This window comes from Pteropus vampyrus, unplaced genomic scaffold (assembly GCF_000151845.1).
Source record: "Pteropus vampyrus isolate Shadow unplaced genomic scaffold, Pvam_2.0 Scaffold77, whole genome shotgun sequence".
Taxonomy (NCBI): Eukaryota; Metazoa; Chordata; class Mammalia; order Chiroptera; family Pteropodidae; genus Pteropus; species Pteropus vampyrus.
Window position 1 is genome coordinate 4,756,335 of NW_011888858.1, and position 25,511 is coordinate 4,781,845.

At 31.6% G+C, this 25,511-nt stretch overlaps 1 protein-coding gene across 15 annotated transcripts in view; it reads right to left on the reverse strand.

Annotated features, from left to right (window-relative positions):
* FIP1L1 (factor interacting with PAPOLA and CPSF1) overlaps positions 1–25,511 on the reverse strand; it is a 71,999-nt gene that overhangs the window by 27,266 nt on the left and 19,222 nt on the right. For 6 of the 15 annotated variants that reach the window (XM_023532101.1, XM_023532103.1, XM_011362647.2 and 3 more), the window contains 4 exons: positions 24,283–24,392; positions 17,751–17,858; positions 9,066–9,159; positions 7,281–7,437 (listed from right to left, as the gene is read on the reverse strand). In XM_023532101.1, coding sequence (XP_023387869.1) covers positions 7,281–7,437; positions 9,066–9,159; positions 17,751–17,858; positions 24,283–24,392 — 469 coding nt within the window. The remainder of the gene's footprint in view (positions 1–7,280; positions 7,438–9,065; positions 9,160–17,750; positions 17,859–24,282; positions 24,393–25,511) is intronic. The other 9 variants (XM_023532106.1, XM_023532108.1, XM_011362645.2 and 6 more) reach the window with 3 other exon arrangements.

A 25,511-nucleotide genomic window follows, 5' to 3' on the forward strand; every position in this document is an offset into this window, starting at 1 on the left:
GGAGAACTAGAAAGGGCCCTTCTTGTGAGACCTCTATTTCACCTAGATATTTCAATGCAAATCTTCACTGGTAAACATTCATCAAAACTTGAGTACAGAGTTGATGAAACACTGTACAATCAATTTTTTGACAATTATCAAATGTAAAGCGTGAGGGTAAGGGGATTTGAAATCCTATTTTGAGGACTGAAGGAACTGAAGCAAAGAAATAGAAAGGCAGCAGCCCTGTAAAACATCGTATTAAAATAAATTTAAATGTATTTTTTAAATTCTCACAAAATTAAGAGGCTCTGTACTCAATAAAAAAAGTGAATAATAATCTATGAACTCATTCTCAGTGTACCCCATCATTACTTTGTATAACTAAGGCAAAAAAGAGTTATGTGATAGGCAGCCTCTAACATGGCTTCCAATGATCCCTGCTTCAGGTATTTATGCCTTTTTATACCTCCCTTTGAGTGTGGGCTGGATATAATAACTTGTTTCTAACAAACAAAATACAGCAAAAATGATGAAATGTCACTTCCATGACTAGGTTTCAAAAGACAGCGACTTCTATTTTCTGGCATCCTCAACTGTCTTCTCGGCATTCATGCTTCGATGAAGCAAGTTGCCATGTTGTAAAAGAAGTGAATCTTTTCAAAAAAAGAGGTGAATGAGCTTAAAGATAATCTTTTCTCAGTCAAGTCTGAGATGGCCATCTTAAATTCTGCAAGAAACCTTGAGGAGAGGATTCAGCTAAGTTGTTCCCACCTTCCTAACACAGAAAAACTGTTCAATAATAAATACATTGTTTTAAGCCACTACATTCTAGAGTTATTTGTTATGCAACAATAGCTAACCAATATATATAACCACCTACTGTTTCTCTATGCAAATGAGAAAAAAAAGCATGGCACAATAATGTGAACTTCACTTCGTATTTCTCACTGGTAACTCCTGAATTTCAACAGCACTATTTTGTTACAAATAAATGAACCCGGTTACTTTCTTTAAGTCTCAATGATTCCTACTTCAAGTTCATACGTAAGTTCTGCACAAAGAAAATGAGTACAAAAAGTCAAGATTTATAAAAAGCATTAAATATCACCCTCCACCACATAGTTTTCTATGTATCAGTATTCTTAAAACTAAATATTCACATGTATATGCCCTATCATCTCTTAAAAAAAAAAACCATGGGATACAGAATACTACAAAACTACTTTTTAATAATTTAAATAAAAATTAATTTTAAGGTACAAAAAATGGAAATAATTTCAAATTTTAAAAAAATGTGTTAAAAAATGCTATGCTCACAAAACTTAAAAGTAACAAAGCGTTACAAGCATAGTCCATACCTAATAAGTAAAAAAGATGATTCTGTGTTAACTATAAATGAAACTATTTTATCCTTTTTAGGATCTCTTAATCTTCTAGCTTATAAAATTATCTACAAGCTACAGAAAATAAAAATTATGTGAGACAAATAAAAACATCTCTGATAGAAATATCAATATTTTTACAAAGAACTTATAAAGGAATTGATCTCTATAAGCTCACATATAATCACAAAATGATTGAAGGAGTCAAACAAAAGGTAAATATTAAATTATAATTAAATTCTACAAAATATAGCATCATGGTACATTAAAAATATAACTATTAAAGGGAATATCTATGGGAAGAAAAGATTCAAAAATCAATATCCTAAAGCTTTTAATTTCTATTAAACTTACATATAAATTATTTTAATTGTGCCAGAATATACTACTTACTACAGATAATTAGCATTATTCCCTATTTTGAGTTTAGTAAAAATACTAAGACTTTTTTTTAATATAGAAAAATACAACATAAGAGAAAATGAGTATAGTTCTCAAAAGGTTCAAGGAATTCTTTTGCAGAGGTACTTCCATAAAACATATTTTTGAAATGCTTACTTTTTGGCAAATACTGTCAGTTAATAAGCAGATTGGTTATGTAAGACCAAAATCTTCATGGAAGTATAAAATCAGCTTAATAAATGTTATATTCATGAAACAGCATCTCAATTAAGGGACAAAATTATACTTTCTCCAGGGTGCTAATAATATTCATCCAACATAGGTCGAGCTTCTGCCAAAGCAGCAGTTCTCAAAGTGTTACCTAGAGAATCCTGGGGGTCTTTAAGACCCTTTAGGAATCTAGACGGTCAAAACTACTTTCATAAAAATACAATTAGCCATTTTCACTCTCAGTCTCTAAAAAGTGTATAAGAAAATCTTCTAGAGGCTGTGTGACATGTAAATTCATAAGAGATTTAATGCAGAAACAAATAGGAGAATCCAGCTTTTTTCTATTAAGCCACACAATAAAGAGATTTGCAAAACTGAAAACAATGCCACTCTTTACACTGTTTTTTATTCTGGAAAAATAAAGTTATTTTTCAAGAAAATGTTGTCTTAATGTTAATGTGTAATAGTTTTATGAGTATTTTTAAAACAACAAATATTTTAACTATAATAAATATTTTAATTTCTCAGTTTTAATATCTAATACAAAAAAATAGATGAACACGCATAAATAAAAACCCTTTGGTGGCTGCTATTTTAAGAGTGTAAGAGGAGTCTGTGACCAAAAAGTTGAGAGCCACTGTGCTGGAACCAGGCTAACAGAAAAATAATCTACACATGGTAGGCCTTGGAAGAAGTGCAGAAAGACTCCAGATGTGAGCCACTTTTCTCCCTAAACCCAAGTAACACAGCTAACCGAAAATCAAGGTATTTAAGGAATAAACGAGATTTTCATGTTTATATAATTTATAGTACTAGATGACTAGTAAGACACTGACATACTTGACAACAGTTTTTTAAGAAGGAATCTAATTCCTTCTAAAATGCAGAATCCTATGCATTCTGAAATCTAGATAAAGAGCTAAATCCTATTTCCAACCTTAAAAACAGATGACTTGTCTGTCTGGGCTACATCTCAGTAAAGCAAACAGCCTTGTTCAATGAAGAATTCTACTCCTGAGCTAGATTTCAATTATTCCCAAGACATATTAAGTCTTGTGAGCCTTAATACTGATCAATGTAACAAGAAATGAATTAAACCAAATATGATAAAATACGATTACACTAAAATAAATTAACTTTTAAAAGTCTAAATTAAAAGCCAACCAATAACATATAATATAGGTTGAACATAGTTTAAAAAATTTTTTACAATCATTATTTTAAAAACAAAATAAGCCAGACACAAAAGAACAAAATACTTGAAAGATTCAACTTATATGAGGCACCCAGAATAGGCAAATTCATAGAGAAAGAAAGAATAGAGGCTACCAGGGGCTTGGGTAAACGGAAAGGGATTGTTGATTAATGAGTATACAGTTTGTTACAGACGATGAAAAAGTTTTAGTATAGATCTAAGTGATGGTTACACAACACTGTGAATGTTATTTAATGCTACTGAATTGTATATTTACAAATGGTTAAAATATACCTTTGTTAGATATATCTTATCTTACCACAATAAAAAAAATTTCAACTACTCCAATTTTACATTTTTCTGCTAATAAACAATTATTTTAAAACTAGATTTATTTAGTACAGACTTAACACAAATCAGGCAAACAGCAAAACTTCAGTTAACTAGATTTTTAAAAAAAAATCTGATTCCTGCTTTTTACAACCTCCCTGACTTCCCTGCCCACAAATATACATGCATGCATTTCAACAAAGAAATACTTAAAAAGAAAGAAAGAAGCTTTTAAGACATGTTATTGTTATCCAATAACTTTCTTCATACAAGTAATAATTCACTTCAACACAGTAAAATAGGCTTTCCAGCAAAACCGCCTGGGTTAAAATTCTGGTTCTGCTACTTTTCTAGCTATTATTTAAATTCCTTAAACCCCAGTTTCCTCATCTGTAACATGATAATAATCTCTACTTCAGATGTTGTCGAGAATAAAATTGAGTTAATACATGAAGTGTACTCAGAACCTTGCCTTCGATAGTAAGCATTCAATAAATACGAGCTATTATTACTCAATAAAAACATAAAACCACGCTAATATATTTCCAAAAAAAAATTCATAGCAACTATTTTCTGGTTCACTAAAGAATGAAAATAAGAAGTTTTCTAAAAATTAAGGAAGATCTTGAATAATCAGTGTTTGTTTTCAAGCTGCTATTAGTATGGCAGCAAAGAACAGATTTAAATACTTTTCCACTTAAAAAAATCCAAGCCTTGATATTAATTTAGGACCAGAGGTCCATTAAATGTTTGCTGCACTCTCCAATACAAAACCTCCTCTACTTTTCATACAAATCTATTGTGACCAGAAATGTTTTGTTCTCTGTTGCTAACAAGGATTCATGCTGTTTATAGAATGTGTGTTTGAGGGAGAGGAAGCAATATACCCCGCCTCTCCTGTCAACTATTTGTCAGTTGAATGAGTGTTGTTCTCTTTCACCTCATCACTGCTAAGGAGTTAACTACTAATGCAATGAGCCAACTACAGAGTTAGCTATAAATTTTATCCTCCAAAACAGGGCATTTCTGAGAGTAACAATAATTACGCTGAGACAAAGATATGAAGTAGGACTATTCTAGGCAAATCTGCACATATGATCACCCTATTTATTAAAAAATGGTAGCATCCCAAAGTATGGGCAGGTCATTACATATTTGTTCCATCATATACAGGACTATAGTTTTAAAAATTTATGTATAAACATTCTCAACTTATGCAAATGTTTGAAAGCTAATGTTAACAAAGACTATTAAAATATGTTTATGTTAATTCTCAAAAGATTTTTTTCCTTTTAGTATTTCTCAAGAAAGCAAAAAGAAAACCCAAGGTTTCCCTAAGAAAAATGTTTCCTTATTAAGGCAATTCTTACACACTCCTGAGTCACAGCTTGCTTTCATCAGCTGCTTATGATTCTTGAGGTGATCTAAATTACAGCAAACTCAATGGCACTTACTGTAATCATGTGGTTCTACAGTAACTGAAAATGTGGTTTTAATCAAGGCTAACACTCAGCTGGTATGTATCTATGCAGCCATATTGTCGTTTAAAGCCAGTGCCCATTCTGATTGATAAGTGCCCTGTGACTGTATCAACTGCCACTCTGAAAATCTCCGTGTTATGTATACATAATATGTTTTTAACTCAAATAGCTAACATATTTAGTCAAGTGATTAGCATGGTGGGGAAACAGAAATACACAGTCTATATTCGCTCTAACAGCTTACAATCTAGTAAAAATGAGAAGTCAGTTAGCCTCAACTTATAAATATTTGGTTTTAATATGAATTGGTATCTTCCCCCACCTCATCCCAGCAAATATACCATGGTTAGATACTGCTTAAACCAGCATTAGAATTCCTCTGAATTTGTATTCCTTAAATGCTGACAGGACAGCATGGATATTAATCTAAAAATAAGAATCAATAGTCCTGCATAGGTATTTAAAATATAGAAAGCACGTAGTTGAAAATTAACATCACATAGCTTATACAACAACTATGGCATTATATGTTACCATATAATGCCATATAATCTAAATGTTATTAAAAGATTTGTTAACCTTTTAAACGGAGATTATATAGCAAAGAAATGGGAGTAATTTTATCATTTTGAAAAGAGCTTACTTCTAGATAATGCCATTGTCTATCAGCAATATCTTCCAGAGCTACTAAATATTCTTACTATACCAGTGAGGTATTTTTCCATCATTAATTCATATCACCTCTCTCTCATTTTAATAAACAAATAATGTTGAACTATATAAAATGTTAGCCGTCTGGGGATACACTATATTAGCTAGTAAATAAGAAAATTCTTTTAAATCGCTTTTAGTACAGTACCTAGTAAAGTCTAAGATTGCACAACAATCTAAAGTAAGAACTATAATCACATATATTGATCTTTTAGTCTCAGTAAATCAAATACAATCAAAATAAACTATTTCTACATTTTATCTTTTCAGAGGACAAAGAACTCATTCATGAATCACTGAAACCTTCCTTTTTCATTTAGTTAATTCTCACCATATTAAAGACCTAAGAATTATGGGTCCAATCGCAACTTCTGAATGATTTGTGTTTCAGAACAAAAAATTATTGTTGGAACAGAAGTTCATTGAACTTTAGAAATAAAACTGTCTGGAGTAAACACCTCTAACCTATCCAGTCTTCTCCTTCCTCTATTTTTGAGACAAGAGATTCTCTAAAGCCAGTTATTTTTCATATTAATTTTCTTATCACTTTTGAAGGTAGACTTTTAAAGGTAGAAGTGACAATGGAAGGAAATCAAAGGTGTTGTGGATGTAGGGCTGATGCAATAACTAGCATTTAAAGGCCCAGGATGACTAAGGGAATGACTATGGAGACATTTTATTTGCCTCTGTACTCAGATCATAAGTGGAACCTTAAAGACAGTTCTTTTGTAAATGTAGAGTGAACATGGCCCTTTAGTATAAATTGATTTTATACTAAATCAAATCTTAACATATATTACACATGTAATTCTAATTAGGACCAACAGCTAATTTTTATCATTTATTACAGGCATTCTCTCTAGAAAAAGTAATTATTATCTCAATTGATTTTGTTAGTTTCATTAAAAATTGGTTAAGGGAGATAAATATTCAAAGCATTTTGGAAATAAAATTAACAAAGGTCACTGAACAAAGGGTTGGAAGTACAAAATTTGGGGAGTATCTATAAATTTTTTTCTATTGCCACTGATCTAGTTTTTAATAAATAATCAAAAGTGACTAAAAATTTACAGGAATTTTCTATCTCGTTTAAAAGAAGTTAAATACCAGGTACCTGGCACCCAGAAGCAGTCTCCTATAAGGAAACCAATATATAAAGAAAGAAGATGACCAGACTGAGATTTTCATTTCAATCTCTTCACAGGAAATAATCTTTCTTTTTTGCCTATTCTGATTCTAAAATTATCTTGCATGGTTTAAAATTAAATATGGATTTATATATGCACAATTAGCAACTTTAGTTTGGAGAACACAATCATATTTTTGGATCACAATTTTAGTATCTGTATATTTTTCTCTATTTTAGTATGTCTCTTTGCTATGCTGAAATAGCAAGACATGTATGTATCTGTTTCAGTGTGACTCTACTGAAGACTAATAATCAATTTCATATCTATATTTTTAATGTAATGCAATCAATGAAGATATTATTTTCACATATATTTTTTAATTCTTAAATTCCAAATAAAAGAAACACTCACAGGTTATTTTTCTTCCTCGAAATCAAATGTCTTATGTACTATTTACCTGGTGGTGGAATCAGAGGTGGAGCAGTGCTGACAGTTGGAGGAGGTGGAAGAAATGGTGGTGGCGGCAGGTGGGTGGGAGGAGCTCCCGGTGGGAAAAATGGAGGTGGTTTGCTAAAATTGTTGTCTACTTCAGTAGCAGATCTTTCAGAAAGAACCTAAAATCAGAGCATAATTTATTAAAAAGATGAATAAATGTTCTTATCTGAGATTAAACTCGGTAAATTAATTTCATTTAATCTAAGAAAGTAAAAAGTTTTATTCACATACATATATTTTGGGGAGGTGAGACTAATTTTTCTATCTGTGTGATGTGTATATATATACATATATATACACAGATGTTAGTATGCATTCACGCACATAGTCAAAGCCTAAGAAAAACTGAAACATAAAAAATTTTAATGGGAAATAATTAAGTGATAAAAACATTCTAAACAAGAGACAAGCACTTTATAAATATAATGTACCAAGTATTATCTTTGTTACCCAACCAAGTTCAACTATTCAAATTAAAGCATTTGCAATTATTAGTCACAGATACTAGCATTAAGAAATTGACAAGGCAGCAGAACCAGATATTCATTGTACAAGAGCCTGTCATCACCAGTAAGTAAAGACAGTAAGGCATGAACTGACAAGTAACAGGCAGCCAGATATGTGACCCTAGTAACTTTAAGAACAAGGGTTTTATACTTGAAAAGTAATGTTTATGAAATAATGATTTTTGTGAACAGGTAAGAGACAGGCACCAAATTTACAGAAGAGTGGAACATAGAAATTTGGATTTTTGAAGAGCTCCCTGAGAGATTCTAATGTGCAAACAATGTTTGGGAAACATAGCAGAAACAGGAAACATAATATTATATATTTAGTTTATACCTCTGAAATCCTTGCTGGCTAAAGCATATCATTTAAACATATAATCCTTCCTTTAGTTAATTTTTCCTACATTTTTTGTAAAGCGTTATGTTGATAAGCTATTTTTTAAATTAAGGGACATAATTATTTTAAGAAATCACAGCATTTTAACGCTGGGGAAAAAGAGAGGACTATCTTCATTTTAGAAATAATTTACCTTTAAAGATGATAAAAAATATTTCATATGATTAACTCATTAAAAGTAATAAAAAACAGAAGACTTTGTAAATTTATTTAAGCAATCAGAAAAGGAAATAAATAAAAGTGTGATCAAGCTAACAGCTGAAAATGTCAGTTGCAAAAGTTCTAACTTGAATTATCCAAGTTATTAATAAGTCATCTTTCATTCTTTCACTTGAAAATAAATCGACTTCCCTCAGAAATACCACATTAAATGTTATAACCACGTAATAATAAAGCTATCACAAAGAAATTTTATGTCATATTTTTAAGAAAATGGGAAAATGCAAACGATAATTTCAAATGGGAAAAAAGGACTACACAAAAATATAATCATAATAGTATCCCATACTTGCTCAGTGATAAGAAAGATATGTACCAGAATGTTAACAGTGATGATAAAATTATCGAGGGTTTTATTTTCTTCTTTAAACTTTCCCCATATTTTCCTCCTTTTGTCCAGTGAAGTTTTATGTTATGTTTAAAGCACAGAAAAAGAAATCCTACTAAAAAAAGACTCAAAGGTTATCAATTCTAAATGGAAAAGCTTCTGTAATAAAAGTGATTGAGTCCACATTTTAAATCTCTTCATAGTACCTAACAACATAGCACTATAAATATTAAACAAATCAGAACATGCATATAATTTTTCAGTTAAAAAATAGCAATTTTTAAAATACTAAACCTGTATGTTGCTGTTTTCATTGGCCCGTCGCCTTCCTTCTACTCGGCTGATGGTTATAGTCTGACCAATAACATCAATTGCCCCAGGTAATCTCCTATAATAGAAAAATTGAATCAATTCAGTTTTGCCTAATTAGATGTTTGAAAAAGAATACAAACATTAGGTGAGAAAATCTAAAACCATTTGCAATGCACTCTAACATAAAATCAGATTACAATACACACTGAAAAACTTTATTGCATTAGATCTCGCTACTTTGCACTGTCGTGAAAACTATTTTATTAGTAAGCTCGAACCAACACACCCAACGATGATCATAATGTTAAATTTAAGTACTTTTATAGTTTTTCGTCTAAATTTACTATTTTTTAATAGTATCCAAGTGGATTTATCTTTGTGGAACTGAATTAGGTAGCAAAAGCTGAACAAATGGAAATAAAATTTTTTGGCCATTGTAATTAGAACACATCACAGTACTATTACAGAAAATTTTAGAAATTCTTCAGAAAGGCTTAAAATGAAATATTCATTTTGATACACACAGGATATTTTCTTTAGTGATTTATTACAAGCTTTTGAAAGCATAAAAACGAAACCAGTTTTCAATGTCTGATAACTTGTCTTTAGATAGAAAAATTCAAATATTTAATGCCTGCCCCACCTCCAACTGTATTTACAATCCACTGAAGTATATGAGTAGATGGGAAATATTATGTCTACCACATATTATGTCTACCACATAATAATGCTGCAAATTTAATAAGTTAAATTTTTTTTAAAAAGCCATTTTGTATAGTTAAGGACTTTATAAAAGTATATACACTTAAGATACAAAAGTCATCTATAGGAATAGGTGATGAAAAATGGATGTAAATTAGATTAATTTCTCATCTATAATTCAGTTCTGAACAATTCTACCTTTAAAAGTTTATGAAAGTAAAACAATCCAAGCACCACAGATCCTTCCAGTCACCAGAGTTAAGTTCCTAAAATGCATAAAACAGCAGCTATCTCTATTGAATGCCTACATATTATACCCAAACCTCACAATAACCATTAACTCAAAAAAATTACTGTATACTTGTTAGAAATGACAAAGCTAAGGCCCAGAGCGACTGTCACAGACCTCAATAGTAATTAAATAGCAAAACTAACTTTCAAACCTGAGTCTGATCTAAAGTTTATAGACCTCTCTTTCCTTGAGCCACGCTGCCTTCCAGCAAGATAACTGGCCTTTGAGAAATGTAAGACTTCTGGAAAATCAAGAATTGGTAACTGTCTCAAGAAAAGTTTGAAAAGCCCCATGGATTTATGCTCACAAAAAACAAAATAAAGACAGCCCTATAAAAAGTATATAATGACATTTGAAAGGTCTACACAGTCAAATCCCACTTAACATCTTGCCCACTTAAGACTTCTGTTCTCTCTATATAATACAATAATAAAAAAAAGTTCAAGCCTTTCTGAGTTTATGCCTAGGTCACTGACTTCCTAGTCCTCCTGATGATCTCAAAGACCAAGAGTGATTTTAGTTAAATTGTACCTTTCAATATAGCTGGGAAACTATCCTAACATTCACGCATTAGAGAAATTCAAATACCTCTAACATAAGACAAATATTGCTCCAATTTTTTCTCTAAAATTTAAAATAATTATAAAGCTATGACCACTATAAACTTAATGTAAAAGCACATGCCGTCAGTCCTCTGATATATGCACACATCTCAGATTCCAACATCCTAAAAGATAACGGTGTATATTCTGAGGCCAGGATTTCCCTCACCATTTATTGCTATATAAACTTCATTGTAAAAAATCTTCATTTCTACTCTACTATTTCCTTTTCCATTCTTTTCTGTTCCCAATTTCTGGATTCTCCTCTCTCCATCTTTAAAAAACTTTTCCCATCAATTCTCGCAAATGTGTTTGGATTTGCAATTTGGATCGCATATCTTCAAATTGTTAAAAGTAGCGAAAATTAAACCTAAATAAAATATTCTAATTTTGTGCTGGGGGAAAGCTTTCTAAGGACTTCTGCTTTCAAAAATTCTGGGGCATATGGGAGAACTCACTCCTTAAAGCTTATCTTAAATATGTTCAGAGAAATCTAATTATTTTGTTATCTTTCAATGGATTAATCACGAAAGATTCAAAATGGCAAGTACTATGCTTCTAAAAACATACAAATGAAAAACCAGCCTTAAAAAAATATGTATCTCTAGAAGGAGTCCAGAAATTTTTAATTCCTTACATTTTCATAAAAATAACACCTCCTTGCCCAGGCACTTTTACCATACAAATTAATTTACCTTAATCAGAAATGTGAAGGTTACCATTTTGTTTAGAAATATTTTATGACAGATACATAAGAATGTACCAAAGTAACAAAAAGCACTAATATTTAGCACAGATGAATAATTAAACAATCCAATGTTATTCTGATGCCACATTATGGAAAACAATATTGAATCGTATTATTCCACAAGTTTTTGATGTAGCACTTTTTATTTCAATAGATACAAACATTTAGTAGCATGTCACTAAGGATCTCCTATAACTTGGATTTCCACATAGCACAGGTTTAATTAGGCTTACGAATTTGTTCTATTAGGCAGACAGCTAATACAGCTATCAAGATTCTCTTTTCTATTGGACAAAGTAATCTAGTAAAAAGCTGAGACAGAAACTAACCACACTGTTATCTAGTTTCATTAATCTACAGTTAATACAGGCAGTGAATGTTCACAGAGCCACTACCTTTCCTCCTAGCTCAGATGAATATAAAAAACTCTGATATTTTAATAAAATTATATTTTGACGATTCCAATGTTCCAGAAGGGGTATGAGGGCTGCTTACAGACATACAACAGCAATTGTAAAAGTGACAAAATCAAAGCCAAGGGAAGAAAGACAAAAGGTTAGTTATTAATCTGTTGCCATAAATTTATCTCTGAGCTTATTTTTAAAAGCCAAAATAAAGGACATCATTAATATCAAAAATATTTTATGTGCATAAGATAAAAATAAAGCATTACCTCTGAAGACTGCTGTTCCTGGAATAATAATAGCTAGTATTTATTCAACACCTACTATGTGCTAGGAAAGAACTTTATATATAGAGATGCCTCTTGATTTATAATGGAGTTATGTCCCAATAAACCCATCGTAAGTTGAAAATATTAAGTCAGAATGCATTTAATACACCTAACTTACCAAACACCATAACTTAGCGTAGTAGCCTACCTTACAAGTGCTCAGAACGCTTAACATTAGCCTGTAGTTGGGCAAAATCATCTTGTGGCTGCTGCCCAGAATAAGAGAGTATTGTATCACATATTGCTAGCTCAGGAAAAGATCAAACATCAAAATTCAAAATTCCAAGTACAGTTTCTAAAGACTGCATATCACTTTTGTGCCACCATAAAGTCGAAAAATCATGAAATCAAATCATTTTAAGGTGGGGACTGTCTATATTTACTCTTCATAATAACTCTCTCTACAAGGTAGCAACTATTATTATTCCCATTTTATAGATGAGAAAGAGAAAAAAATCTTTTCCTTTGAGTCTATCTTAAGAGAAAATATGAGAGTACAGTAGTTTCTGAACTTTAGACTACAAAACACAGTTCTTAAAGAAATAGTATGCACAACAATCTAGTACACCCACATATTATATAATAAAAGTTTGATCACATATTTACACTTCTTATAAAGGAAAAAGAGTAACATTAAAATCAAACATGATTTTAATATTTAAATATGAAATAAGAAAAAAACAAAATAAATACAAAACCAAGAAATATTTGGTGGTTGAAACCACCAAATTGATTTCACACCCCACTAATGGACTGCAATCTCATGCTTTGAAAATCACTGAAATAGAGACAAATTACTATATTACTATATTACTATAATGAAAACAGAAATGAATTTCATAGAGCTGTTCCTCAATACTGGATGAAGGGTAACAATACACAATTCAATAAAAGTAATTTAATCAGGAGAAGCAAAACAATGTGGTCTAACTATACAACCTTTTAATCATCAGGCTTGATCTAAGGATTTAATTATACGTTAGAGCAAGAGTCCTCAACTAGAATACATGGAATATAGAGGGATCAGGAGGTCCCTGAACCTGAATATATGCATGTGTATGCATGTATTTTTTGGGCAAGAGTCCACAGTTTGCAGCAATTTTCAAAGGGGTTATTGCTTCAAAGAAAGTTTAGAACCATTACTCTAAAGAATGAATAAATCACATCTTCCAGAAATCTTTTAATGTTGTTTTCTCAAAAAAGTTTCAAATAAAAATTGGGCAGCAGATAGACAGTTCAAGGGTGTATTCTCTAGGGTGGGGCGGAAATCCTAGAACGTGGCTATTTCATATTCCCAAGTTAAAGACAGATGCACTTGGTATGACTGTCTAACTCAAGTCATACATCTAAATAGATAGCTATAACAATTCTACGTGAAAAACTGGTATAACATTTTTTAAGCTATTTAGGAAAGAGATGAGCTCTGAAAGACATGTAGAATAGATTTAGCCACATAGGATGGGCTATGTGGCTAAATCTATTCTAAGCTATTTAGGAAAGAGATGAGCTTTGAAAGACATGTAGAATAGATTTAGCCATCAGTAACTTTTAAAGCTCCTCAGGTAATTCCAATACATAGCCGAAGTTGAGGACTACATGCCCAAGGAAGAAAGTTACATTTTGTTCTCTTCTAGAAAATTAAAATTAATTTACTCCTTATTACTAAAGTCATACCTATCAAAGTCTGTTAACATAAGGATGCCATTCATTATATACATAATTTTCTCTATAGTATATAGTTTATAAAGAAAATGATATAATATATAAAATTTAATATATTCTACTTTTCAGGTAAAAATTAATCAAAAATCCTGCCTAGGAAAGCAATATATGTCCAAAATAAAACTCAGAGAATTTAAAACTGTCTTCAGGACATGTAATTTATTTTCTATCAGTACTACATTTAAAAAGACTGATAAAGTCTATGATGGGAGCAGAGTTCCAAAGGGACCTAATGCTTATTGGGTGCCCTGCAACAGGTTCTTTCACAAGCTTTGAAAAATTTCATCCACAAGTACAGTACAGGTAAGGTTTAAGTACAACTTAGTTTCATTTTCACAGGTATAGAAAGAGGCTCTTTTGTGTAGTAAAGTGTCAGCACCAGGATTCAGGCTTGGGTATGACCATCTCCAAAACCCATTCCTTCAACAAGAAGTGTTTTCCATGCTAATTCTCTGGGTCCTAAATTTTTTAAAAGTTACCATTTAAACTATAATAGAAACGAACAAAAACTTTAAATGCCTAAAGGTGAAATATGCTAAAATTCGACTCATTAGAAGACATAAATGTGTTCACTGGAGCAGTCAAGTATTACTTTTGTTCAGAGCCTAGAATAAAGCTTTACCTGACACATTTAAGCTTACTTTCATTTTTCAATTGTGTCATTGATAGAAAAAGATATCATTCTACAGGGATTTTTTAAAAAAGGCCTTCATATGTCTAAACCACATAAAATCTTACAAGCTACACAATACAGCAACACAGTGCTCAAATGCCATGAAAGTACAGGTGCATCTTTTCAGTATATTATTTCATCAAGATATAAGAGGAAGGAGTGCAATATCAAATGAGAAGGTCTATCTTAGACTTAATGTTCATTTAACATCTGGTTTTATTAGTTTTATGATTGTCTTTTGTAAGAAATGCAAACAGGTTTAAATATTTTAATGGTTCTACACTGAAAAGCAATTTTTACTATTCTTCTTTCAAGAGTCCAAATCAGTTAAAAAAGTATTCTGATATTGAAAAACAAGCTTAATAAAACAACCTAGAATCTTCAACTAATTACCTAAGTGGAACTAAATTTGACACTATAAAATGGAAACAAAACAGAAATAAACTGGACATTAGGATACGATTATGACAATCATTCATATTGCCAATTTCAATTTTCTATGTTCACTAAAACTACCTTCATTCTCCTTACTAATTGGCTTTACAAGAGTTATAAATATGAATTTATAAGACATGAATAAAATGTCATTGTTTATATAGTTAGCTTGAAGAGTACTATTAAACAAATAGAAAATAGAAACAAATAGAAAACACCATATTACATAAATTAAGAGGAACAAGCATGAGTTAAGTCGCAGTCTTCAAATACAGTACACTTAGGAAAAGGATCTCAACCACTGTTTAACTGCTCTTTGCAAAGAGACTTAAGCAATGCTTTAAAAAAAACTTCACATTTCTTAGTTACATTAATTACAAGAGCTAGAATCTCATTTTCTTATACTAAGTATATGTGTGTGTATAGGTATCATTTAAAAAAAGAAAAGTAGCTTTTATCTAAAGGTTTTTCTTTTTGAATTTTCAAAAACATAAAACATATACTAAAAAGTGTCAAATTTCCTACTACCTACATTCCCTGAAACTAATCACAAAATCAGGACCAGTTTTCTGTGTTTCCAAAGTACCCTTTTTTTCTGGGAGGAGAGAGGTATTATAAAGTGTAATATGCACTGAGATGTATCACTTTCAGATATGAGAACTAATTTTCCCTAAAAATTAGCCATCTTATTTCAAGAAATAAACTACTGTATCAAAAGCAACTATTCTAAGTCAAATGTCTGATATGAAAGGAATTTCAGATGTTAAAATGTTAGCAAAAAAGTATAAAATCTAATGTTACATTAAAAGTAACTGATTTTTAAGTATTTCTATGCTTTTGCTTATGAAAGTCAACTTGTCTAACTGCAGGTATTAAGGCAGAAAATGTGTGATATTAGCCCCGATTTTCCTCTTAATTAGCCATGAATTTGGGCAAATTCCCTAATTTCTCAGATCTCATTTTCCAGGTAAATCAGGGACTAGCCAGATAATAAGAATTTCAGGATTAAAAGGGCCTTCTAGGTAATAGTCTAGCCCTGTCATTTTACAAATGTGGCAACAGAGGCCTAGAGATGTTAGGGAACTAGTCACAAATGCAAAATCAAACCTAATATCCAAATCCAGTACTTATGCCATGAAAACCTCTAAGTTTGAGAAAGTATTCTTTATATAGAAAGACAGCTACTGATTCATTACCAATAGTGGCATGAAGAAAATGAAAGCTCTTACTGTCTGGCCCTTTTGGGATCAGTAAATAGGCTGTCCATGTTACTGGACAGATTAAATATAAATCCAGTGTTTCTCTAAGCACTATTTGCTTTAATAACTAAGTTAATTATCATAGAAATTATATTATTAGCACTGTTATTAAATTTTTATTTAATATTAGAAATAGTAAAAGTGAAAAGATTCCTAGAATCCACATTAATCAGATCTAACTTTTCTTGAAATTTTTATTGGTTCTTCAAGAATTTTAGTTTTAAATACTAAGCTCAATCAATATTGCATAATACATATAAAGCCAATGAGTACTTTAAAATAATAGTAAAGCAAATTTTCATTCTATAACCCATTAAAGAAATACATGCAACTCATACTATTCTAAGGATATAAATATATTTCTATCTGCATCAATAAGCTCAATAAACTTTAAAAAGTGAATATACTTTTGATCTTGAGACGAATACCCACTTTTGAGAATAACTAAACTTACTCTCTAACCAGAAATCCTATCAAAGCAAACTGACTAGAATTTATTAGTCATGAGGAATATATAACACCTCAAAGAAAAGAAAATCTAAGAAAATAAAATTTTGATGTTTCTTCCCTCTGCTTTTCTTTTAGGTGTTATGATCAAAGATATCTGATCCTAAGTTATATAAAGTTTGTAAATGAAAACAATTAAAAGCATATAACATCAAGCTGCCCGGGAACAAAGATTAAAATTCTGTAACATCAAAAAAACACCCCTCTCCCCATATACCATAACTGTTAAAAACTTCAAAAGGTAAGTTAGGAAGGTATCTTAGTCTATATTTCTAAGTCAAGCAAAGTATAAATGCCCAGACTAATTAAGTGTTGGCAAAGCACTTTCATACCCTAACATATGCACTTCTCACTACACCCTTTTGGGCAGAAATTATTATTCCCATTTTATAGACTCAAGAGAGTTTATATAATACCCATCCAAAGTTGTATGTTTTGTAAGTGTAAGATTTAGAACACAAGCCGAAATTTTATGAAGGGTGGGTAAGTAAAAGCATAGCAACCATAAAGGAAACAGTATTTCTTAGGATAGCTGGGAAACCCACCCACTTAATGGAATGGCAGGTTTGTGCACTGTAGTTGGGATATATAAAGATTGGAAAGATTCAGTGGAGTCCAATTTTATGGGCCCTAAATACAGACTCACAATTTTCTTCAACAAATAGTGAAAGCACCTAGAAATTTTTGAATAGGGTATGTTATGAGAAAGAAGAATTAAACCTGCAGCGAGGGAGAGAAAAACATTTATTGAACACCCATTAGCATGGTTCCACGCAATTTATATCATAAAAGGCTGGAGGAGATGAGAGGCACAACATGAGGCCTGATTTATAAAGTTAACTTAAAAAAAGCTCAATTCTATACTAAAAAAAATCATAATTTAGGGGCAAAAATATGACACAGTCTAATCAAAATTTATTATCTTACTAATAAGACAAAACAACACCGATGATCTAAACATCAGGGAGTATCCAATGTTTAAAAATAGCCTTACCTTAGATCAGGTGATTCGGCCCTCCCATATCGATCCTGCCACTTCCCAACGCTTGAATTGGCTTTTCTGGAGGCAGTACTTGTCTGAGACTGAGAAGAGGTGCTGTTTCTGGTGAGATAAATTTTCTATGTTTTTTCTTATATATTGTCTCTGACCCCCCTTGTTCTGTTTTTCTTCCTTGACATGCTTTTCTAAAATCTTTCAGCATGTTCCTATAGTATCATTCTCAAGTCACATAAAATATTTGCTGTGGTACTAAGATTACTAGTGGTATTTAAATATAGATGTGTTATCGACATTTTATTTACTCTAAAATATTTTTAGAAATATTTTTCAACATAGACCATATGATGTCAAAATGCAGAAATGAGAAAAGAACCAAGGGCTTACTTCAGGTTATAATATATTATCAAGAAATAAATTTCTATGCTTTTATAAATCAATAACATTAATTTCTGCAGTTTCACAAAACCTAATTTGAAATTTTGCTATTTCTTTCTCTATATTCTTCAATAATTGGTATAAGTCTTGTGAGGGTAACCAGTTAATAGGAACACTCTCATGTGCTTCATAAAAACCTACACTAAATATATATTTCATAAAAATTGCATTTAAAAATAATTTAACTCTTTCCAAGTAAAATTCTAAAAGAAAATTAATTTTATCCCTGGTGACATGCTCCACGAAAAGTTTAGCTATTTACACTCTGATCAATCCTTTAAGGAACTAATATGACACTCTAAAAAAAGTAAGAAAAAAAATATGTATCTGCTTATTTATGTAAAAAGAAACACAGAAAGAATAAACCAGAAACTAGATGAAATGAAACTGATTACTGACAGGAATGAAGGAAACAGGAAGAGTGACAAATCTGACTATACTTTTGGATAGCCTGGCTTTTGTGACATTAATTGTTCTATATATGCTAAAAAATAAGACAATAAGCATTGAGAAAAGAAATGCTAATATTGAATATAAACAGATGCAATGAATCAAATTACAATTAAATGATTAATATGACCACTCTGAAGGAAACTCAAACACAGTATTTTGGCTATATACCTCAGTCTCAAAAAATGGAAGAGAATTGCAAAGATATCTTCAACTCTAACGGGTTTTCTGTAATGGTAGATGTAGAAGTTCAAATCTATTTTAAGATGAAGCAAATTAGTATGTGTACTGAAGTTGATGAAAACGAGGTTATTACTGTCGGAAAAGGGAGATGCAATATGGAATAGGAAGTAAAAGAAAGAGGATGACTGCATGATTAAATTTTACAAATAGAATATACATATGGAAATTTCATATTGAAATTGCTTTTTTCCTAGCTCTGGGTTCTAAAAAGACCTAGAAATAGTTGATACCCCAATAGCAATGAGCATAACTAGTGCTAGGGTCTTGGTTTCTAATTACTGTTTCCCACTAAAAGGCATCAGGTGCCTTCAGGAAATGGCTGCTTTCAGGAAAGTATAAGATAAGCCTGGAACATCATGCCATAAAGAAATCCTCAAAAAAACAAAAACAAAAACAAAAACAAACAAACAAACCCAAAACAAAACATGAGGGAGACATGTCAAAAGATCACAGGAGCCAGTTTGAAGAAGATCCCATGGACCAAATTTGAGCATGAATATGAATTACAGTATATATTAATCATATATAACTTATATACAGTATATACAGTTAAGCCATACTTATAAGCCACAGACATACTCTCTCTCTCTCTCTCTCTCTCTCTCTCACACACACACACACACACACACACACAAAAGAATCAATGAGTCTAACTGATAATAAATAAGTGGGGAAGATGGGAATGCTCATTTTTAAAGTAGAATGCCAACTAATAAATGTAAGAGAAATAAGTTAGATAATCACTATTTTGCAGCCATTACAGTAATAAATGATTAAAGCAAAAGTCATCAATGGATACTAAAAATTCTTGGTAAGTTCACAGAAAAACAAGATATTTTTGTAGTCTCCTTACAGACTACTAATTAAATACAAAGGAGTAAAGCAGTAACTTTGTAGTGCAGAAACCCAAAGGACACCATCAAAATAACTGATTGAAGTTATCATCACTAATAATGAGACAAAGTGACATCATGTACCTCCAGGCTGATGCACTGAGAAGGACACAACATCACTTATATAGTATTCCTATCCAAAAAGCAAAATCTGGATCTAGTAACAAGGAAACATCAATTAAATGACTGGACTGTACTTTTCAAAATTCAATGTCAACAAATACAAAGAATGTGTGAGCTGTCCCAGATAAAAGAAGGAGAAAGAGTTAATTGTCATGAATGATCCTGGACTGAATCCTAAAGCAAAAAGGAAAGGAAAGAAATTTGATAAAAGACATTACTGAAATAAATGACAAAATGTATGACTTGTATTATTAAAATACTGATCCATTATTAGATTCTCTGAGGATGATCATTGTGTCCTATGACTATGTAACAGAATACTCTAAGAATACTCTCATTCTTAGGAAATATATGCTGAAGTATTCAGGGGTAAATGGGCATGATGTCTACAATTAACATTCAAATGGTTCAGAAAGATACTTTTGAGAAATTGAATGCAAATATGACAAAATGTTAATAACTGGTGAATCTAGGTGAACAGTATATATAGATGTTCTTTATACTTTTCTTGAAACTCTATAAGTTTTCATTTTTTTATCAAAACAAAAAATTAAAAATATAATTGCAGGGGACACAACAGGAGCTTCTGAGAGTAACAGTAATACTGTTTATTGACCTATGTGCTAATTACATGGGTGTATTCAGCTTGTGAAAATTTATCAAGCTGTACATTCATGACATAATATAGAAACTTTTAAAGATTAAGCAAAACATTCTGATATATTAAATATTAACATTTTACCCAAGTATGCCAATTTGCTGGGCAGTACAAAAAATTAGAAACCCAGTATTTCTGAAAATATACAAAAAAAGTTCTGTGCAAAAATACCAACAGCCAATAACATCAATAAGGCAATCTAAGATTTTAAACAATGGAAATACAGTGGTTAGGTTAGCAGTACCACTAAATATCTGCTGTGCACCCTCTATTATGTCTTAAATGACATTCTTGTCTCCTGTCTTCTCCTTAAAGTCAATAAAATTTTACTTTCAAAGATGTCTGATGTCCACAAAAATAAAAAATAGGAAAAACCCAAACATTACAGAAATACTTCATAATCACCAAAAAGTATTCTTTTGATCAAGTGAAGATGAACTGAAGAAACAAACTTTTCTAATGAAAAATGGATACTGTTCTTTATCTCCAAAAGGGACAATACTGACATACTGGGTATGTTTCTATTGGTTGTAGTGGTAATTATCCTTTTCTCTTCTTTTTTTTTGTGGTAGTAGCAGTGATGGAAATGCTAATTTTTCTGTGATTTCTTTACTTTCTTTTTACTGTTCCTTACCCACCACTGTCTTTCCTTTATCAGTCTCTCCTTAGACCTATGGTCCATTATTACAACCACTCCCTCAAGTACACTCTCACCTTCCTTGCCCCTCTATCCACCTTTATCATATATGTGCCTGGTAAAACCTCAATCCCTGTCAAATCTAACACTAGCTCTCTTCATGAACACATGAATACCTGACAAGGGCAAGAGAAACACACCCAAGAAAAGCAATTCATTTCAAATCCATGGCCATTATCCTCAAGAAAAGTGGGAAATGTAGTCCCTCTCCCTGGTCATCAACTTTTTACTTAACTAACTCATTTCCATCAGCACATAATTTGTAATAATCTCTCCCTCCAGGTATTGCCTTTCAATCCTATTCCTTTTACCTAGTCTATTCACCTCCAAATGATTATTTCAGACCTTCTCCTCTTTTCTTAAATATTCAACATTCCATTCCACTACTTCTACTCTAACCAGATAAGTCTGCATCCTATGCTGCTGGGAAAAATTGAAGCAATAAGAAGAGAATTTTCAGTTGTTCCCATCACCATTATCCACCCACTCACCTTCACCATATCCTGCATTCCCTCCTGTTACTATGAGTGAATTGTCCATGCTCCTTAAGGCTAAACCCTCCAACTTGCATATTACATCCCATCCACTCTGCCCTTCTTAAAAACACTGCTCTAACAACTGTCTCTTCTCACTTTCTGCATCAATTTCCCCTCTAGTAACTCTTTCTCCTAAGTAAACTAACATACTATAATGTCTTTCATTTTTAAAAATGCATTCTCTCGACCCCATATTTTCCTTCAGATTTTGTACCATTCCTCTGCTCCCCTCAAAACAAAAAATCCTCAACAAATTGTCCATATTTTCTCATTCTAATTCCTCTCTTCCTATTCTCTCCTAAATCCAAAAAGTCTAAAGATTTTTTTAATCTTCACCTTATACCACTGAAAATGATCCTTTTCAGAATCTTTGCATTTTAAAATCCAAGTCATTCTCAGCATTCTTCTTTTGGGCATCATCATTATTTGATGGCTAATCACTCTTCCTACTTTGAAATGCATTCTTTTGAAGATATACACTGGGTTTTCTTTCAATTTCAGTAGTCATTCTTCTCTACTAGTTTATCCTTATTTTTATGACCTGTAAGGAATGCCCCATATGTCTTCTTACCACTTCTCTATCAATACTCATATCTTTTACAATCTAATTCAGTTTTACTTCATACTATTTAAACACTGATTACTCCCAAATTTGTAACTCCAGCCCATACCTTTCATCTCTACTCTAGATCCATATATCCACTTCCTACACAAATTATCCACTTGCATGCCTAATAGGCATCTCAATTGTATTATGTCCTCAACTGAATTCTTGGTCTTCTCCTTGCAACACTCCTATAGTTTTTTCCATCTCAGATATGAGATGTACAAGATGAAACATATCCAGTATCTGACTACTTCTCACCATCTGCACCATTACCACCTTGGTCCAAGTTACTATTATCTCTTGCCTAGATAACTGTTACAACCTCCTAACTGGCCTCCCAGTTTCTGCCCTTAATACCTCTGTAGTCTGATCTTAATAAAGCAGTTAAATCGAGACTTTAAAAATCTAAAGCAGATTATTTCATTCCTGTGCTCAAAATTTAATGGTGACTCCCCAATTTATTTCACTCATAGGAAAGTCAAAGCCCTTAATAATGGCAGAACACACTACATAATCTGGCCCAAGTTTAAAAAAAAAGGGGGGTGGGGTGGGGCAAGGTACAGAAAACTGCTATTGATTTTTAAATAGTTTAATTATAATACCAAATATCCATAGAATACTTGTTTACCATGTATGTACCAATGTATGAAAATACTTTACATAAACTAATCCATTTAATATACATAACTACCCTGTGAGGGAAGTATTATTATGTTTTACGGATCAAGAAATGAAAGAACATTAGGGGATTTGACCAAGGACACACAGTTGGTATCAGAGTCAGACTCTGAAATCCAGCTCTAGAGTCCGAGCTCTTAACATTACACTAGAACACCATAAATTCAATGAATGAAAACTGACCTCTCTTAAATATGAACAAAACCAAAAGAAAATTACATATTAAAAGGATCAATATTTCTCAGCTATCACAACTTCTTAGCCAAACATTTTATGAAACTGCATTTAGTTTAAATGTTCATGACTAACAACTGTCAAGATGAAGAGATAGTCAAAATCCAATGGCTTTGTGACATTTAATTTTGGCTGAATGCTGCAAGAATCTTCATTTTAAGGCTAAAATACATGTTCCCACAAGGTCTCTTCCAGCATTTGTATATTATGAAATATAATCTCTTATAGCAATTCAAAATTGCATAATAACAAAAATGGGAAAACAGAAAATAAGTATAACTAACACAAAAATAAATGATCTGGCTAAGAACTAGTAATAGTTGGGTTACTGATCAGGTTCAGAGAAATAACTGATTCAAATCAACTTTATTAACCCAAAATTAAACTGCTGACATTAAACTTCTCCAGTCTTTATCTATTACTATTTTACTGGTAACAGCAAACCATTTGTCATGTTTAAGTAAAAAGGACATTTGCCAGCATATTTGTCTCCAAAACTGGTGCCCTGTGGAACTCAAAGTTAGAACAAACCAAACCAAAGAAAGAAAAGAAAATGATTGGAATATGAAAGATTTCCCAGGCTGAAATGTCTACAATCTCTTTTACTAAAATCAGTAAAATATGTTTAGGCCAACAGAGCTACATTTAAGGAAGTCCGATAATTCTTTATATAAGAATAAGCATAGAAAATAGCAAGGTCATTTTGTCACCACCTCTCCTGAATGTAAGTAAGACTGTTGTCTCTATATACACATATAATTATACACCATGCTTCATTTCTGCTTACCTAGATATTTTTAGATAGTACAGCACCCAGACAAGTTTTTCACAAAGAATTCATTTTGTACTAAAACAAAGAAGAATGTCCCAGTGTTTTGGTAGTATATTCAGAGCTTTTGTACTTCAAATAACACTAAGACATGGTGAAGATCCCAATGCCTTCAATAAATTGAGTACAATTGTCTAACTAACCTGCTTGGTGGGAGTCCAGCCTTGAACAAAGAAGGAGGAGAAGTAAATTCAGCTTTTGTAGATGGAAGCACTGTTTCCTTCTCTGAATTTCCAGTTCTTCCCTGCTGTACCTTAAAAAAAAGGGTTATTAGCTTGTTTAATTAAACAGAACACACAAACATAATACAGTAAAGATGTTAAAATAAATTTATAACATATGAAGAATGTTTCGATGCTGAATATTTAATAAAATTAAACTACTTTAGAATAAATAGCATTAGGTGAAAGATACCAAAGGTGGATTATCGGATCGAAGTGTTCCCAACTATTAAAAAGTTCATATTAATGTCATTTAAAAGTCCAATAAACTATAACTCTTTAGGACTTTCATAAAGCCCTCAGATCACCACACGTAAGTCCAAAATACCTGGTTTGGCTCCATGTTTCAGAGTTCAAAAAAGGTACTAAAGAAATTTCCCCATCTATGTTCACTACCCTTACCTAAGGAAACCACCAGTGTCTATTTTTGCCATTCTGATTATTTTCTAATCACACTGTGATTTGCTATAACACAAATATTAACAATCGGCTCCTGTACTTCCATACCATTTGTTTTCCCACCATTGACATTAGCACCATTCTGCCAGATCTGTACACCAGCAAGCTTAAAGTTAGTCATCTGTCTCCTTCACATCTCTTCTCCCTTTTTATATTCACATTCAAACCAATTATCTACTTACTCTATAATATCCCAGATTTGTTCATCCTTTCTGCTTCTATTAGATCATTCGAATATGGTACAGTCATATCCTTTTGGACTGGTGAAATATCTTCTTTATGTGCTTTTGCTTTTATACTTACCTTTCTATGTTAAAGTCACCATTAATTTATTAAATTTAAACAAATTTAATAAGTTCAAGTTGCCCTAGACTTGAATAACATCACACCATATTTTATGCCATATTTAAATTCTACTGCTCCATTCAGACTAAATTCAGCCTCAACCTCCTTCTCCATGAATCAAAGGCCAAGAGAATCTCAGATAACTTGACTCATATATTTCAAACCACTGATTCAATTCCAGAATCTCAAATAGTTATTAAGTGATTAAAAGAAACCCTTATATATTTGAGCCATTATAGTCATATCTCTTAATAGTGCCAAACCCAATCCCTAACTGGTGCCTCCATACAATTAGGGTTTAACATTGACATTTAATTTGAAAAAGCATTTCACTGTTTAAAAAAAAA